Below are 19,608 nucleotides of genomic sequence, written 5' to 3'. Positions count from 1 at the left end.
CTCCCCTAGCCCCTTCCATAAAAGCTTTGCATGCAGAGCAGCGTCTCTTGGGTCCCTCATTCTCTTGAGCAAAGTAAACAGACCTCCCGTGCAGCGACAAATGAACAACAAACAGAGGGGGGAAGGAAAAAAAAAAAAAATCTCACTGCCAACTTGGAGATTTTTTTTTTTCAGCATGTTTAATTTTTCAAAAAAATTAAAATGTGCAAGCTATGCCCCCAGGGTGACCCCTCACAAAGCGTTCTGGCAGCTCCTACGTCCTCCATCCCCCCCTCACATCCCCACAGACACCCCATCTTTCCCCACGCGCTTCCCCTGGTGCATGCGCACATACGGAGCCATCAGAATCCTGGCATCCAGGCGATTTTTTCTTTTTCAATCATGCCAAAACAAGCTAAGCTCCTAAATCCCTTTTAGAATCTGGCCTTGTGTGGAAATGTGTTTGCCTCTATCCTATGTTTATTTTCTTTTGTTTTCAGGTTTGTTAGCCCAAGGGCAAATGTTGTTCCTAGCACCAGTTTTGGGGTTTTTGGTTGTTTTTTGGTGTTTTTTCTTTTTATTTATCTTTCAATCAAGTGTTCCTCCTTGCAAGGATAAACAGGATGTTTAGAGACTCTGGGTATGACGACCAGTCTTTGACAGCTGTTGTGACACACCACACACTGGGTCTGCCATGTGTGCAAGCACTGGCACAGCTCGACCTGCAGCAGGCTCTCCTCACTTGAAGAGAGGGCCTGCGTGACCTAAGAGGCCTTCACCAGCTCTGTGTTTTCAGCACGGGCTCGCAGGAAATGCGCCACGTGATCCAGAACAACTCCCTGGCCTCTCCTTCCACGTACAAGGATAACACCTGCCTACCCCGCTGCCATTCCCTTTCTTGTCGGCTCATTTCACTTGTTTAGCTACACTAAACTATGCTCTGCCTCTGAGAAATGTTTCTTTTCCAGGTACATACAGACAGACAACAGTCAAAATACTTCTAAACCACACTGATTCAACAGAGTTTCCCAAGCCTTTTTTTAGGAAAGGATGTTTTCCAAGCCTTGAATCACTGACATTGGTCTGACTCCTAAACCAAGAACTTTGGAAAATGAAACATAGATAGCGCTAACTACAGGCCAGATCCCAAGCAAGACCCACCTACCTAGAATACCACATGTGGCCTCAAAATGCTCTCTAGAGTCCCAGCCACTACAGAAGAAAATGCAGTGCCTAATTCTGCACTGCACACAAATTCCCCAAAATTTTAACCACTTTTCATTTGCAGCATTTACTAAGAGCTGAAGGCAGGAAAGGCTAAGAGACTGATAATTAGTCCTATTTTGTAATTTAAAACAATTAGCAGCCCTAGTTACCGTGCTCTCAGGCCACAGAATAAGTGGCTGTGATACCCCTCCTGAATTCTGCCAGCTGGTTGTGTCCGCAACAGCAGCGCACACTTTGATAAGCCACACTATACACAAAGAGCTAAATTCTGTCTAAACAGCCATAAATCACTCTAAAAGAAACGGCTCAGCCAGGATGTCATCTCAGCTAGTCTAAAACCTTTTGCGTTTAAAGAAAATAGTATTTACAAAAATTACCTCTCTTCTCTACAAACACAGGATTCCTAAACAGCAATGCTCAGTTTTCCCCATTACAACCACTTTAAGAAATTCACAGGACCAATGGCAACGTGTTGCTGACTTTCATGCTGTTTGAGCCCAGCTTATTCAAGGAAACTTACTTCGTCCTGCAACACTTGTCAAGTTCAAGCCTTGAAATCCATTCCAGGTAACATTCAACCACAAGCTTCTGGCCTACGCACAGAAACAACGGCATGAAATTTTATGGTCTGTGTTATTCAGGAGGTCAAAAGGGATTATCACAATGTTCCTTTTTAGCTGTGGTACCTATGAGCCTTGGCATACAAGCCACCCTGGAAAGCCATTCTCAGACAACTGTTTTAAATCGGACTCTGAGCAGTCCTTGAACTCTACTTCAGGAGAAGGCAGCATTGTCAAGATAACAGTTTTACAGCTTTCAGTCCTCCTAGCAAAAATAGTGCTTGCTTTATACACCTTGCCCCCCCACACTAAGCAGACGTCCTCTACCCAACCCTTACCGCTCTCTGCGAGCCGTTCCACAAACACACCAGAGCTGAAGAAGCAACAGTCTGTCCTACAACCTGAAAATACAAATAAGTAAAATAATTTTCCTGAAAAAAAAACCACGCAACTTTGATGTAGTTGTGATAACCTGGATGGAGTGGGAATTCCCCAGGCATGAAGACATTTCCTGCAGCAAGATGGCCTTGGATAAATTAAGCAAAATTTTCCCACTGTTTCATTCATTCAGAAGTGCTAACGACAATGGGTCAGCTGTGGATCAAATCGTTGAATGCCTCTTTCTGTCACCAGACGCATAATTTGGGGGTCCCAGTATGGGAGCAGGTTATCAGAAACTCTGGATTATCCATTCTCAAGCATGTTCAGCCACAAAAGCGAGCTATCTACCCTCCCCAAGACTTAGCTTTCCTTTGCACAGAGCAGGAATAGCCACTAAATGGATTAGCATATACCTTTTCTAGAATCCACCACAAGGTTGTACTTACTGCTTTCCTGTAATTTATTTTGTTCAGCCTTTTCTCTTTTAACCACCAGTATCCCAAGAAACAGGGAATGAAGCACAGGGCCATAAAACTGGCCACTGATGTGCAGGCCACACATGATGTGTGACATACTGGGGCTAACACGCAGAAGATGGAGCTACCACAGCTTTGTGTCCAACCACTTACCAGCTGAGCTGCACGACACGCCTTCCTGCTTCAAGGGAGCCGTGAAGACAAACATCTGCACCCTCTGGGGTCATGCAGCACAGCTCAGCTGACGAGTGGTTACAAGATACAGTAATTCTGTCACCTGCAGTCACCCACACATTCTTACATGATCCACTTCAACCAACAAGGAACCTGTCCCTAACACCCAACACAAAACTCATTTCAAAGCTGTAATGCCAGGAGAATCACTTACACAGTCACGTCACTGTCTCTGCAATTCATTCCACTTTAAAAAATAATAAATACAAGCAGACAAAAAAGCCATTTCATGTTTCCTCCGAAGTGTACTGGTATCGCTGGGACAACCGCACCGGCTGCCTTTCCACACTGGAGCGGCCAACGCAGCCAACTGCGCGCCCGCTGGCTGTTCCAGCACGTTACTCTCTTCGGGGGGTCACACACGTTCAGCAGGGGAAGAAACTGCATTCAGCGTCTCCCTCGCACGTCAGAGAAGCCAGCAGCTGCAGAGCCGTGCACGCCAAGTGCGGGACGTAGCTTCTCCCGTGGTTCTCACCACAGTGAACATCAGCTTCTTCAACCAAGTCATTACTTTGGTCCTTGGAGAAGTAATTCACACGCATATCCAGATCCTTGGCCCACAGGTACGGCTGCTGACATAGCCAAGGACAGCTCGACACCTCTGATAGCAGGGCTAGATGTGACCTCATAGGATCTGCTGATCCCTTGCATCACCCAAAACGAACATCAGGATGTGTTGGAAGGAGCACCATTTAGTGAACAAAACTATGTAATTCCGAGCCCTTGTCCTAGTTTCCCTATTCATGTGCTGTCCTTCTTTCTCTCTGGTACATGATACAATCTCTGCCTTCATATTCCAGTATCATCTCTGTTATCTTCCAGCCTATACTGGTTTGGGGGATGGGATTTGGGAAGCACCAGATCATATTAAGCACTGGCACTTCCTCAGAAACACTGGCCAGCAAGGGCTTGGGAAAGACTCGAGATCCTTTTAATCCCACTTCCAAGGCCATTAGGAGCATTAAAGCAAAATGACGGTGGGTCAGAATCTTGGCGTTTTCTTTTTTTAATCTTACCTTAATTTCACAGGAATACTATTTTAGAGGTAACTGGTAACATTGCGCTCCTAAGCAGCTTGAGTATCTGCCAGAATGTGGTTGCAGCAACTTCATATAGCCAGGAGTATACTCGTCTCTATTTCTTCCCTTTTGTGCCACTCCCAACAAAAATCTGTCTTGAACAGGAGCTACAAACGAATCACCCACAGAGAAATCACAGAGTAGCAAAGCATGGTAGACCTACCCAGGGGGTTTTGATACTCACTCAGCCTAGAGCATATTTGAGACCGCAAATAAACTCCTCTCAGCTTGGGTCCTCAATGCCAATACAGAAGCTGGTGACTCCATCCTCTCCTGAGGACCGTAACAGGGAGGACAGAGAGGCTGACGGTTAATACATCTCTTGTTGTTACACATGGAACACAGCCTCACTTATCCAGAACTATCACATACCTGACCATTCGCTTCCTCAAGGCTGACCAACCAGTTAGGAAGATACATGGCAGCACTAGATGAATTCTTTTCATTTTATCTTCACCATGGTGAACAAGATGGACTTACCTATATTGGAGGTGACCACAAAGCAAAGTGAAGAAAAAAATAGCAAACTCTATAATATCATATTATAGGAACAAAGCCTCAGCCCCAGTATGGATTAGCTCCACACTGAGCTGGGATTCTGAGAAATAGATCTTTTAAACAAATATATTTTAAAAAGGGTGAGGTGGGGGTGCCGGCTGTGTACAGCAGAGGAGAGACCCTTGCATGTGGACAAATTCAGCCATCCTACTTTAAAACTGCAGGCCAGCTCCTCATTTAACCCAAGTTTCACATGTCACTACAAAACTCTGGAAGTGTTGGCTTTGCAGATACACTAAACATATGAACTGTTTTCAGTGAAGTCAGTATTTTTCCACATCTACTGTTGTAACTCTGCTGGCAGGCTGGGAGCAGCAAATCCTCCCTTATCTCTCGCCTCTCTGAGAGCATCTCTCTGTTTAAGCACCAGCTAACTTAGATCATCGTGCACGATCCCCCTTGGAAACTGGACAAAGAGGGGGGTGGGAGAGTCAACGGGGTTGTAAGCAACAAACCACAGAAGGAGATGGACTGTCGTGCAGAAGGGAAGTAGCAGGGGGAAAGAGGTGACTAATGAACAGAAGGGGGTGCGTAAAATCCTACTTGGATCGCCTCTCCAGGGAACAGCTGTTTCCCTGTAAACATCTTGCTAGCTGTCCAAACAAGAAGTTCAGACACAGAACAATAAAGGAGAGCACCCGGGTAGAAGTGTTCAAGCCATGGATGGGCTCATTCACTACCCTGCCAGTTGCTCCAAGTGGCAGAATTCAAAAGCCGGGAAACATCAGCCATACGTTTAACCCTGCGTGTGCTGGTGTTACAGCCAATGGCCTGCAGAAACACATCCTTCTCTAGCTGTGATGAAGTCCTTCCTAGACCCCCTCTTCCCCCGGCATTTCTGACACAACAGCACAGCACATCACTTGACAAAGGAAAAGAGGAAATATCCTCACCAGAGCAAGCACAAACAGCCGCAGAGCCAAGGAATAAAAAACCTGAACGTGGCAGCCCCGAAGGCCTAGAAAAGTTCTACCACTGCCCTGGCATCAGCAACTTGGAAGTAGCACCAGAAAAAGTAAAAAGAGTCTTTTTATTAGTCCTGAGCACAAAACAGCCTACACTGGCAGAAGCATTTCGATGCCAATACAACTGTGTCCACACAGGACTCCTGCCAGCACTGCACGGTAGCTGTGGACAGGAGGAGGAGCACCAGCACGGCCGTGCCAGGGAACACTCCCAGGGCAGGCCGGCCGCAGAAGGCAGTCGCCTGCGCTGCACAACAGCGAGCAGAGACCAGGTACCACCTTTGTCTGCTCCTTGGCGCTGCTGGGGCTCAAACGCACACGTGCCCGGTCACAACCCTGTCCCATAAACCCCGTCTCCAAACTGCCACACAACCATTAGAGGAGTGCCATCGGATCACGCCCGCATCTCCAGGGAAGGAGAGGTCACTTTGCAAGGAAGGCAACGCACAGGATAGTAGGACACAGTAACGACAAGGGAACCCTACGTCCCGAGCCTATAGTACACCTTCTTGTCCACCTCCGACTGACCTGTCTTGACTTTTACACATTCTATTCAATGCAAACTACACTTTTCCTGGGAAATGAAATGCCTCCTACTTCTACTCAAAACCACCCGTAGAAGCAGGAAGAAGGTAAAGCACAATGACACTCTCATAGTCAGAAACAACAAAAAGCAATTCCACATTTTAGAAACAGTCCACGAGTTCACAGGGAAGACCTGATGCAGGCAGATTTGTTTTACCTTTTTATTTCTTTAGGGCTATTTTGTTGTAGTCGTGCACAAACAGCCAGGAAAAAAGACACACTAGCAAGGGTTGCTCAAGAATAAACATTCGGTCATTACAAGAAGAGTGCAAGTTCTGCTGATCAAAATCCCTCTCAGCCTAAAGAAAGGCAGCTGGCTTGTTGCATCAAAGTCCAAACCAATCGGGGACTCCACCTCGTCTGGGGTCACCTTTCTGCCTCTGCTCCTCTCTCTCCATATATTTATTCTTCAAGTCATCAAAAGAGCGAGTTTCTGTGTCTTGTTCTTTCTCTGGAAATAGGTTGGGAAACTGAAAGGTTTGTCCTTGGCCCTAAAGAGAAAACAAATGGTCAGAGAGACATTCCAGCCCTTCTGCAGTAGCTATGATGCATATACTTACAAGGAAAGACCACCCTGAAGTTTCAGCTAGTGCAAAATGGTACCTCTTAACCTCCCAAGAGCTCTTTCCACCCCTCTCCCCAAGACACACATATATCCCACACACCCGCCTCCAAAAGCTAACTGTCAGCCTCTTCTGTGTGCTAATTAAGACACTGACATAATTTTTTTTTTTTTTTTACAGATGAATGGTCAGGAGATGGACACCTCTTCAAAGACTCTGAACCAGCTCAGGGATATACAAGTCATACAGTAAAAGTGAGATGAGCAAAGTAAGTGATTTTGTTAAAGTAACACCACCAAGGAAATACACGGTGGAGCAGACATTCACTATGTTAACACTCAGGATATAAGTAGTGGTTATAGTTGTTTAGATCTCAGCTAAGGATAAGAGAGAACAGTCCTAGTAGCTGTTATTGTAGGGTGTAATGTGGGAACACAGAATAACAGATATCAGAGGTCTCTTATCAAGAGGAATAAAGACTATAGCGTAAAACAATTACAGTGGGAACAATCTAATACATCACTAATGAGATTAAAGTGATTACATCTGCATCAGTCATTCTGCCTGACAGACAAGTCATTTTAGTGAAACATCATCATCAGATCTATGTCTACCACTTGGAAAATAAACAGTTGCTTGGTTTCTGGTTTTTATCTAACAGCAGGAAACCATTATTCTGTGGAAATGTTCTATCACATTAACATTACCTACTTACTTTTTAGCAGTGTTTGCACTAAGCACAACTTCATTAAACTCAACAGTATCAACTCTTCCACTCTGTATGGGACTTTGCATAATAAAACTTGTAACTGACAGCTTGTAACTCTAAAATTACTCTCCGGAATACTTACAAACGTTACCATACATTAACTTCTTTGGCAGAATGCTGCATACAGAAATCTCAGCAAAAGCATTTAATTGCTTCAGATGAAAACAGTAGTTTTTTTCAGATCAGCCATTCTTTACATTTATGCAAGAAATACAATCAAACAAGAGGCTCAGTTATGAAATGGTTGCACAAAGGACATGAAAGGAGCGTTCCACAACAAGGCTACCTATACTACATTTTGGGATCAGAAACGTGACATAATTAAATTTAAAAAAAGTGCCACCATGTCCCTGACCCAGCTGAATGTGTGCTATGTTTCATTTAGCCATATACACGCAACCTGGTAATTTACAGGTGTGAAAGAATTTAAACCTCAAGCATACCCTTTGGAAAGAAAAAACATGACTTATCCCAATTGAGCTTATCCAGACTAGAATCTAGGAAATATCAACTCATACCCAGCAATGCTCCAGTTGTTTTTGTAGTGCATACTTCTTGGGGGTTTCCTAAAAGCCTGACCATACTACAAAAACAACAAGGGAGCTGCTGTGTACATTGCTCTTTCCTTGATTCTAGCCTGGATAAGATCAACTGGAACAAATCAAGGTTTTCCTTTCCACAGTGTACACTCTGGGGTTTCTACTCTTTTGTACCTTTAAATTGCCAACAGGTATGCTTATAACAGCTGTCCTATGACAATTAAAGCATAGCTCCATTTCAAGGCACAGAAACCGGCCTTATCAATGTCCTTGAGCAATCCCAAAGCTGTAGCCTACTGAAACTTGCCCTGTAGTAGGGATCAGCAGCAAACACCCTTGAGGCCAAGCACTGCTCAAGATTTTAGCACACTGAAGCGTTTGGAAAAGAATTTGTTTATATTACACAAAATTACTGTGTTTTTACTGCACTGCAGGCAGGTCACTCAGCCCCGTGGTGCCTAGAGAACAGAAAGGAGTGATTCTAAGGACTCGTCTGCCCTGGAGAGGAAGCCATTTTAGTTAAATGAGTCAGAAAACAATTCGGGCTAACATGGTAGGCATCCCACCTACACTGCAAATTTGAGAACTATTTATATTCGTAACAGTGTAGTAAGGGACTGTTCTTGTTATGCAGCACTTCCATTCTGGTATGCTTCCAGGACCAATGCACTTCCCTTATTGGAGAATGAAGGAAAGCTGTCCCTAAAGCATACTAACAACACCCATGGTAATTCACCAAGCATTGCAAAACAGCTATTATTTTAAAAAAGAGGGGAAACAACAAAAAAAGATACACACAGAGGCTGTAGCGAAACCAGTGACAGAGCACTGGAACAGGCTGCCCAGAGAGGGTGTGCAGCCTCCTTCTCTGGAGACATTCGAAACCCGCCTGGACGCATTCCTGTGTGACCTACTCTAGGTGGTCCTGCTTGGGCAGGGGGGTTGGACTGGATGATCTTTTGAGGTCCCTTCCAACCCCTAATGTGATTCTGTGAAACCTTTCAGCTGTTTATCAAAGTGCTCACAGTTCCCATTTCAAGGCTGGTGAAAGTCAAATATTGAGCTGAAAATGTCAATCTGTATCTGGAGTCTTTTAATAAATCAAAATCAGCACAGACAAGTTGGCTCTTTCCAGCTCTTGTTTTGTGAAGAAATTCCGATTTTGGCTGTCAGCCAGACACGATTCGAAACAGCCAAGACATTACACCCCGAGAACTGAAGGTTGATAAATCTTAAGTAACAATACTATGCAGTAATACTGCACTGTAAGACTCTGGAGTGATGAAAGCTGTATGAAAAATAGCTGTTGTGCATGCTCAGTAGCTAGTTTTCAGAAGAAGCCTGTATCCTGGGTATTTCAAAATTTCAAAAATACCAAAGGCATCAACTTACATAAAGGACTGTGAGTCTGTCCAGGCATATTTACATTCAGTGCATCTTCCACATGATGCCAGAGGCTACTGAGGTGCAAGCTCATATGCCACCTTCTCAAAAAAATGCCTACCAAAGGAATGGAGGGATCGTCACTCCTTTACACAGCGCTGCTCTTCCTTACACTTTTTCTTTGTAAAAGTTTTCCCTTCTATACAGCAACCATTTGACAACCATATGATAAATGCATCCTTAGAATGAAATCCTAACTGAAATAAAGCAAACACCTGAATTTCTACAGAGTTCATCAGGGGTTTACCTTGTTTGCAAACTGCTAGAACATGAAATGCTCGCATATTCAACCAGAAAGCAAAATTTTGGCTTATTTGTAAACCTTGCATTTGTTTATTGTTTTACCTTTTGCAAGCCACTTAACCAAGGGCATCCTTTTAATTACTGAATTACTGAAATTCACAGAAGCTGAAATAAACTCTGAAAAGGCCAGGGCTTGGTCCTCCTTTAGAACTTTTGCTAGCATAATTACCTTAGTTTAGAAGCACAGAGAAAGGCAGAGAAAATGAGAACACCTTCCTACCTGACATAGCTGTGGTAAAAGAAAATCCTGTAAAAAAGACAGACACTAGCAAAAAAATTGTTTTGCTCAGATAATTTAGCCTGCCTTGGAACTGCATGCTGCACTGCCAGCAAAGGAACTTTTTCACAATGTGAGGTGATACACTGACTCTCTGGAATTGGTCAGGATAAGCTCTACCACGACACGCTCTTATATCTAAGTGAGCCCTTACAATGTTAAAAAAAAAAACAAAACAAACAAACAAAGCAAGCCAGAAAGGCAGTACTGAAATACCTAAAAAAAATAAAGGCAACATGATGACCTTGCACATTGCTATTCTCAATTTAGGGTCTTCCCAGAGATCTTCCTTTTTCCTACAAATTCTAAGGTTATGTACAAGTGAGATGTGTGGTCCAGTGTTTATATAACAGAAATGGGAGCCATTAAACTACCCCTGCAGAACTCTACTCCCCGCTTCAGCATCAGCCAAATGTAAAACTGATTTATATACATGGTCTTAGGAGGATTCATCTGTTAAATACTAACACCCTTCACGATAAAAAGTGACCTAAGCATCAAACACGAATTTTCCCCTCAGATTTCAAGCCTTGGTGTTAGAAAGGGTGAAAACACACCTTGTTCTCTGAGTCTGTAGAAGGAGTTACCACGTGGAGTGGTACAAATTGCCTCCATTCATTTTAATGAGAGGTTAAGTGACCATAATTAGGTCTATGAAGTCAAGTGTTAGCCTTTCTACTGCTGAGCCTCCTGTCAGAAAATTGCTGGAAGGATTATCCGGCACAAACTCACTTATACTTCTCTGACCTTTGCGTCCCTTGTAAAGTTTAGGAATGGAAGGTCAGCACAGATATTATTGTGTAGGAATGACGCAGCAAACACTGATCATGTAAACAATTGTGAGATCCTCTGATTATTTAGATAATTGAAGCACTTACTACTGTCCTTCAGAATTAGGAGAAAAGTGATGTTTATAGTATCATTAACTAAAAAAATGTTGGACTCCCAACAGCACGGGATTCACTCCAGCAGTAGCAGCAAACGCAGCTCAGTTTAATAATCCAGCACATTTGAAAACTCCTCCTGCTATTGCAGGGCTGTTGGTAACATCTGATGTTAAAGTGTAAGGCAAAACGGCACAGAAAGCACCTTCAAAAATCCACACAGGAACGGCAGCGGAGGGAGCCTCCAAGTTCCCTCTGATTTCACTACATGTCAAAAGAAAACTGCTGTCACATCTGATGTGCAAATGGGTTAATTACTATGAACTGGACACTCTAGACAGGGTTTGAGGGGAAAGCATTTGCAAAAATGTTCCCACCGGTGCCATCATTCATGCAGCTAAATAGGTGTTAGTCCTGATGTTGACAAGGTCAGACTCCTTTTTACAGCCATCTCCATTAGATTTCTCAAAACAGGTTTAATTAAAAATAGGTCCGGATTCCAGAAGCTTGCCTAAGGTTGTGCTCCCACGGGTGCTAACACCTGTTGAGCTAAAGCAGCGAGAACACTGAAGGAGGAGGAGGGGATGTTGTTTTTCTTTAATTTCCCTGGTGTTGATGCAATCGTAAAGTTTCACACTAGCTTTTTTTTTTTTTAATAACATTAGGGTAATTATAACTATATTGGAATAAGAAGAAAGGTTGCTGTATTACATTCATTTTATCTACTCCACAAAGATATACAGCTTTGTTTATAATTAAAAAAAAAAACAAAACAGTGTAAAAAAGTAGCATTTGAAACCCAGGGCCATAAGTCTCTAACTTTAACCTTTCTCACCACATTCCAAAAGAGGAAAAAGGCAGGCAGGCTCTGGAATGGCAAGATATTGTTGATCCATGGCCTTCTATGATTTTAGGTATTTTTTTAGTGTGGAAATATTATGCTTGGACAGATCACGTATTTGTCCAGTTACAGCCTGAGAATAAAATAAACAGCTCTGAATCTCCAAGAAATAGTATTTGAAAAAGAAAGGACAACAATTCTTACATGGGGAACAGCTGGGGCACTAATCTGACACCTAAGGGTATGTTGACTATGACTTCATACACCTTCCACCTTTGAGACTCCTGCAGCAAGTTAATGGATATGTATGTTGCGCTGGGACACATAAGGTGATGTTTTATGAAGCAGGGAAGCATAACTGGTCACCAGAATATACTCAATTTCATTCAGGTAAACCACACCACAGCTGCTACCAGGCCACGCTGGAAAGAGCAATACCTCCACCTAGTGGGCAACAGAAAGATCAACCCAAGCCCTTCCAAAAACACATCCCTATTTTTCCAGTCATAAGCAGATTTAACTTGAAAATGGATTAATGAGAGAAAACACAGCTGTTAAAAATGGTGGGAAAGCCCAGCTACTCTGACTCACGGCAGATGCAAGCTAATTCTCATGAAAATAAGGATTTTACAGTGGTTACCAAAGACTTTCCTAAATTAGGCAGATATTAACAATGGACTGCATGGGGCCTGTTATGGCCTGAATCACTTCATGAATGAGAATGAAGGCAAAACCTTCAATTTCAGAAATGACACTGGGTTTCTGGCCTCACCCACTGTTTAAAGCTGGTGTGAACACAGAACTGGGAGCTCATTGTCTGAGACATCAGAACTAGTGATGAAAAGCAAAGAACAAAAGGAAAAAGAAAAAAATAAGGACAAACCCAAATGTTAAAGGAATTAACAGACACCAACAACAATAGAAAAAACAGAGATCAGGAATGGGTGAGGGGAAAATGCACAGACCAAGCTTCACTGACAAGAGTTTAGTAAGTGGTCAGGATTCCCTCACTTGAGATGAAATACAGCACCAAAAGATGATCCCCGATCCCACCCATGGGACAGACAGAAAACACGGCATCCTTCAAAATCTTACAACGATATCATAGTGCAGGGCACTGCAGCGAGGGACACTGGCTGTCTCACGTACCAAGAGGAGCCCTCAGCCACAGTCCACAGTGCCCTGCCTAGCAGACAAAACGAGAGGCTGGAGGAAGGACCAGTTACTGCTGTGCGACTGCCTCCAGTACCGAGCAGTTAGGGTAATTCTCCACTCCGCTGCAGGTACTCCCTTAAGGTAACGGCAACTATTCTAGGTTCAGAGTCTGAGGTGAAATAAATGCATGAAGGCACTGCCTTAAACGAGTGGCTTGCTCCACAGAGCAGCAGCACTTTGCTTCCCACTCCTTCCCCCCGAGTATCTATGGGTTGCACACCACCTCCTCCTTAGCTCAGCAGACAAAAGAAACCAGACTGCCTTAAACACAGTGATATAAGATTTGAGAGCTGACCACAGTTTGCTAAAGATCCATGTCAGCTTCAATCCTGGGAAATGAGTTTCTAAAAGCAAAGAAGTCCCTAGCAAGAGGCCGTGGCAATGGGAAGGGCCTGCAATTACCAAGGAACAACATTCAGAAAAAGCAACTCATAAGACAAAACATCACTCCTGGCACTCAGTTCCTCAGCTGTGTCCTTAACGAATCGCTTGTACCTCATCTCTCGCAGACAAAAACCCAGCACAGGCAACCTAGGAGGGAGAATTCAACCACAAAAGCAGACTCTTCCTTGAAAAAGGGATGTGTTTTTTAGCCATCGTAATGCGAGGTCCTCACGGAGATGAGGTTGCCTTTAACTTCAGCACAGTAAATCGAGGTTAGTCCTCATCTAAATACAACTCTGTTACTTTCTATTAACATCGTACTTTTTACCGTTCTTTTAAAGGTAAGGGTTGTTTAGAAAAAACATACTCTCCTCACTTTTCTTGCCATTCCCCTTCCCAGAAGGGGCTCAGAGAAAAACTTACAAGCACATTTAAACTTTGAGAAGTTAAAATACCATCAGATTTCCCATTGTCTGTCCCTCCTGAGTTCGACCACAAGTCCATACGAAGTCTTACGCAATCTTTAATATCACACAGCGTTCCCCCCACACTGAATCTTTGTCCTAGGATGGAGTAACACTGAGGTTGTAATGCCAACAGCAATTTTGAGCTTATGGTTTTACAACCATAAATAGCATTCCTTTGATGTAATTTTGGCATGTGAAGGGGTTTTCTGTCACTGGTAGCATTTCTTTTTTACAGAGAGACAGGTAAGCCCAAGAGAAGTCTAAACTATAATATGTTCCTGTTATGAAAGAAACTCATTAAGAACATGAAGCTCCTTTTCCACTGGGCAACCAACACATGGTTCAGAACCCGGTTTAGCCACAAAGCATGCTTGTTAGACATCACTAAAAGCCCTCCAAGGAACATGCCTTCGTCTTCTCTGAAATCCAAAAAGCTTTAATAACAAGTTCCCTACCCTCACAATATATTCTTTCACTTACTGGACATTTCAGCAATCAACCACGCAAGTCGTGAATCTTCCAGCACACAGAGTCCAGGGTCAGCATGAAACTCACTGGCAAAGCAGCACCATATGACACCAGACCCTAACTTAGGTACAGACCTCAAACAAATACAGGACTTGAAAACTAACCCTTGGCTTGAATTTGATTTTTAGACTAAGTCATTCAAATCTCTTTATACATTCTGGAACGTATTAAAGAAGATGCCATTATTAGAGGACTGGCAGAAATATTCAGCCAACAGGACCATGCACTGACCATTGTTTCTAGCTTGGCTGGTTAACAGTCCCTTCCTCTTTCCCCACAGGCATCCAGGTTAACTCACCAGCTGCACATAGGCGACCTTGTAATCTGGCTTCTTCACTCGCTGATTCTTGTGATTCCTCTTGTTGTTTGCACCTGCAGAAATGAAGAGAGTCCCACCTTTTACGTCCCAGGACTTCCAAGTTCCCCAAAGCAAGTCCAAGCTGAAGGGGAGTTCACTAGTTCTGATTTACTGTTAAGAGGAATACTTTCTTCAGTACCAGCGCAACATCACAATTACTAAAACGTACTGAAATTGGCAGACACTGCTCTCCTCGATTACAAGTAGGGAACCAAAGCATCATCAGACTCAGGCTGCTGACAGCCACACAACGTTTGCAAAGCAGCAAGGAGAGAAGTCTCTTGAGTAGGGGCCCAGGAGAGATAAACTGTCCTCCCAACATCAACAGCTTCATGAAGACAAGGAGGAAATGACCACTAAACAGCTTCAAATCTGTCAATTTTTACTACCCAGCAAACGAGCTGGTTCTGCTGTTTATACACCCGGAAATTACACTCCGCATCCAAAAAAGCAACAGCACCTCAACCTTCTGCAAGTACACTGGTCACAACCGAGTGGGAATTTATTCCCTGCCTGTTACGCAGGCAGTAAAGCTCTCAAATTAACAGACATTTCTCAAATTAATAAACATTTTAACCCCCTTTTCTCTTTTGTCCCTGAATAAATTCAGGGGAATTTAAATTCAGGGGAGTTCTACCATCACTTCCGTTAGCAGTGAGGGGAAAAAATGGTTGTAAGGACAAGCACAACTATTTTTCAGTTTTGTTTGGAACTGCATGTGTTTGGTATTTAAGACTTTAATTCTGTTTTTCACACAAGCAAAGTACAGATGATCTTTGTTTCTTTTTCTTCTTTTATATGTTCTGAGTTGTACAAACCTTATTTTGAAGCTTTTTCTCTCATTCTCCATTTTTCACTATTATAGCTATCCCTTTTTTAAAGTCATCCCTACTCTTACCATTACAAACACAACAAGCAATACCTTTGCTAGAGTCACTGCATGAAAAAAAGAAAAACCCAGCCATCAGGGATGTCCTAACCAACAAGTCACTCTCCATTTGACTAATGCACTGCCTGGTGATCAAAAAAGTAAATAACACGAAAATTATACTCCTGACTTTGCACTGCATCCAAACTGCAGTCAGAGAAGCTCTGAGGAAGTATTCATATGTAAAGGTGGCATTATATAAATTTAGCTTATTTCCGTCAGACATGGTCCCTCTGCTCCAAGTCAGTTCAGCATAACTTAAACTAGGAACATTTTTTCTTTTTCTCTTGAGTTGGTTTTATATTGGGTTTTGGTGAGGGTTTTTTGTAGGGGTGGCACAAGGAAGAAACACCATAAGTGGAAGCATACAAGTCTGTAGCAGAAATGGGGTAACAACAGGTGATAAAAAACAGAGTCTGTCAAGATGTTTTACTGACATTATCTACTGGTCTAACTGAATGTTTTCCTTTGCTCTACAAACTTTGCCTTTCGTTAGACCATAATACCTCCTCTGTGTGCATGCCAGGGAATCTCAACTCATGTATTTTTTTTAAAAAAAGGCTACGGCTCAAATTAAGTTTAATTACTAGTTTTATAGAAACACACGAAGCAGTTCCTTCTGAAGTGAGACACCCACTGGCCTCAAAGGAGTACCCACTACAAAAGCACATGTAACTGTAAAGATGATAAGGGGTTTCAAATCCAGGTTTTTCTTTTTAAAACTAAACTGATGTCATAAGCATTCAAAGCATTCCAATACGAAGTGGTGGATATTCATCTGAAGGTACAAATAAACAACTACGCTGACAGACGTCACCAACTAAGTACAAGGAACCAAAGTTTGCTGAAATCTAATGGACCTTTTGAGAGGAAAAGTCTGTTCTGGCTGTGCAGGGATGCTGTATTCATCCCTCTGCATTACTCAAGGGCACTCACCATACTGTATCCTCGTCCTCACAGCAGCTACCGGCACATTGTATATTTTTTCAAGGTAATTCTTGATATCCACTTTGGTCATTCTAGGCAATGCAAAAACATTTTGGGTAAAGAAAGAAAGAAAAGTATAAATATTTAAATAAAGTAAAACAAAACAGAGCCAGAGTATTTACAGACTGGTTGATACCCTGGAATAAATACATCTTCTCCTTTTAACCAAGGTAGCTTTACTACACAAAAGTATAAACTCAACATAGATCACACACTGCCACGGCAATTCATTATCCATAAACTGTTAACAATTACAAATATTTTATCTTCTGTAGCCTCAACAGTCAAAACCTCAGGCGTACTCTGCATTCAGTGAGAATGGGTAGGCTTTCTCACTGCCCGAGCCAAGAACACTTTCTAATCTTCTGAATAGCAGTTTCTAATCCTTCCCAGACCTGCCACAGGCTTTTGGGCTTTAGTGTGTGCAACCAGACTGGTCAGGTTGAAAGAGTCCTGACAAATATGTGGACATCATCTTGTTTTCTCTGGATGACCTTCATAAGCATTTCCTTCTTCCTCAACACGCCCCTGGGAAGACTAACCCTCACTAACGCTCAGGAAGACAAGCGAACCAAAGTTCGTACTTAAATTAGTGCCCTCGCAGCCCTCGGAAAGGTCTCCCTGATGCAGAAGCCCCTTCCCCGAGCCCAAAGGGCGCTACCTGGCGCTTCGTCTTCCCACCTCTCCGCTAACAAGACAAGCTACAGCCCAGAAGGAGGCGACAAGAGGCAGCGTGCCGGGTCGTGTGGCACTGGGGGGGGGGGGGGGGGGGTGTGCTCTAGAAGCCACGGGGGCCCCTCTGCACCCCCCGGGGCGGCGCTGGGCCCTTTCCGCGGCAGGCCCAAACCCGCGAGGGTTCCCGCTTGGGCTGGGGGGTGTGCAATGCCAATGCCAATGCCATGCCGTGCTCCGTCCCCCGCCGTCCCCGCACTCACTGCATGGAGACGCGGAACTGGACGGTGTCCTCGGGCTGCGGCACGCCGGGCCGTACCGCCAGCATGAAGAAGTTAGGCCGGAAGATCCGCAGCTGCGGGCCGCCCAGCTGGTACAGCGGGTACCTGCGGGGGAGAGGACGCCCTTGAACTGACCGACTTACTGACCGGCACCCCCACACCGCCGCCCCGACCCGAGTCCGCCCGGCCTCTCCCCCCCCCGCCGCGGCCCGGCCCGCTCACACGGCCTTCCTAGCGCCCGCCGCCATGGCCGAGGCCCGGCCCGGAAGCGGCGCGGCGCCAGAGCGGCTCCCGGCGGGGCGGCCACGGCAGCTCTCGCCCCCTGCTGGAGCGGAGGACGCCGCGGGGCGGGGGCCGTGGGGGAGGCCGGGGGGTCTGGGCCCCTCACCCCGCCTGCCCCCTCCTCACAGCTGCCCCCCCCCCCCCATACACAGAGCTCGCCCCGGGGGCTGTGCTCACTTGGGGGGAAACAGCCTTAGGGCGGGGGAGGCTCGCCCAGAGGAGCCGCAAGGCCGGAGGAAGCGCCCACAAAATGGTGGCCGCTGCGGGACTTTGCAGCGTTGGCTGCGTTTTGGTCTTTTCCTCATGGGTACGGGAGGGAGGTGACTGTCCTCCTCTACTCCGCTCCGGTGTGACCCCAGCAGGGGTGCTGCGTCCAGTTCGGGAGTCCTCAGCACAAGGCAGACCGGGCCTGTTGGAGGAGTCCAGAGGAGGGCGTGGAAATGGTGGGAGGGCTGGGACGCCTCTTCTGTGAGGGCAGGCAGAGAGAGGTGGGGGTGTTCAGCCAGGAGAAGAGAAGGCTGCGGAGAGACCTTTTAACGGTCTTCCAGTGCTGAAAGGGGGCTTCTAAGAAAGACAGAGACTTTTTGCCAACACCTGTTATGACAGGACAAGAGGCCATGGTTTTCAAACTGAAAGAGAGTAAGTTTAGATTGGACATATGGAAGAAACTTCTTACAATGAGAGTGGTAGGACACTGGCAGAGGTGGCCCAGAGAAGCTGTGGCTGTCCTTCCCTGGCAGTGCTCAAGGCCAGGCTGGATGGGGCTTGGAGCAACCTGGTCTGGTGGGAGGTGTCCCTGACCATGGCAGGGGGTTGGAACTGGGTGGTCTTTCAGGTCCCTTCCCACCTCAATGACTCATGAATCTACAATGCTGTAGCATGTGCTAACAGAGAGCCAGAGTGTGAATGTAAGCATCAGAAACAGAGAGAAGCTTGGAAACTTGCGGGAGAACCACCATCCCCAGTGGACTTCCCTCCAACAGGGCATTTCAAGGGCTGGCAAAGACAAGAGGCCCTACAGAATAGCTCACATCCCAAATTTAGTAACAGCCATTTGTGTTTTGACATTTACACTGAATTAACCAAGTAATTCACACTTCACTATTGGGCTTTAATATTACATGTAGATTAACTGCCTCAATAAACATTTTAATGTGATACTTGAATGAATCATTCTCTATATTGCTCTGTGACTTGTCTGCATTTAAGAAACGCTGTGTGCTGTAGACTACCGCTTCTATGGATCTGTCCCTTTGCTCCCGATTCTTTGAATCCCTTCCTCACTAAAACTTTTAAGTCAATTTCCACTACATTTGATGTCCACATTATGAGCTCTCCCAGAACAGTAAGTTTTTGTTATCTGCCTGTATGGTAGCTGTAAAACAGGCCCGCAGACCTGGGTCTTTGTTGATGATACTGAGCCTTATTCCCAGTTGTAGGGCTGGATCAAATGATATTAAGGAAAGATTTGGACTGACTCCCAAATCCTTGCAAAATGTGATGCCATTAAATAAAGTACGAAGCACCATTCCAGGGGGCTGTCATTGAAGTAGGTACTGGTCATGCTTTATTTACAAAATCCAGAGATTTGTACACAGCAATCTACAGGACAGCATAGGGCTGGTATCAGGAGGATAAAGGACATGCTCAGCAGGTATTGAAGATGCCAGCAAGGAGTCATCTCAGTTCCACAGGGAACCTGCTTCCTTTTGACTGAGGAAGCCACCAGACGCCTCCAGGAAGAAAAAGAGGAAAAGCAGCAGCGATAGCCAACCCAGGCCGATGTTGCGATTTTTGTTATTGTTGAGGCGTGGGAACACAAGTGATTGGTGAAGGAAGAAAG

At 44.8% G+C, this 19,608-nt stretch overlaps 1 protein-coding gene across 1 annotated transcript; it reads right to left on the bottom strand.

Moving 5' to 3' along the window:
* Positions 1–6,191: 6,191 nt before the first annotated feature.
* Positions 6,192–17,737, bottom strand: MRPL23 (mitochondrial ribosomal protein L23). The gene is made up of 5 exons (XM_086472232.1): positions 17,706–17,737; positions 17,466–17,588; positions 16,480–16,562; positions 14,556–14,629; positions 6,192–6,535 (listed from the first exon to the last, which is right to left on the bottom strand). Exons 1-5 carry the CDS (start codon positions 17,729–17,731, stop codon positions 6,371–6,373), a joined length of 471 nt encoding a protein of 156 aa, XP_086328358.1. The 5' UTR covers positions 17,732–17,737; the 3' UTR covers positions 6,192–6,370.
* Between the last annotated feature and the right edge of the window lie 1,871 nt (positions 17,738–19,608).

This window comes from Leptosomus discolor, chromosome 12, assembly GCF_034619465.1.
Source record: "Leptosomus discolor isolate bLepDis1 chromosome 12, bLepDis1.hap2, whole genome shotgun sequence".
In the NCBI taxonomy this organism is placed as follows: domain Eukaryota; kingdom Metazoa; phylum Chordata; class Aves; order Leptosomiformes; family Leptosomidae; genus Leptosomus; species Leptosomus discolor.
The sequence above is the reverse complement of the archived record's forward strand: the minus strand, read 5'-3'. Positions and strand labels throughout refer to the sequence as shown.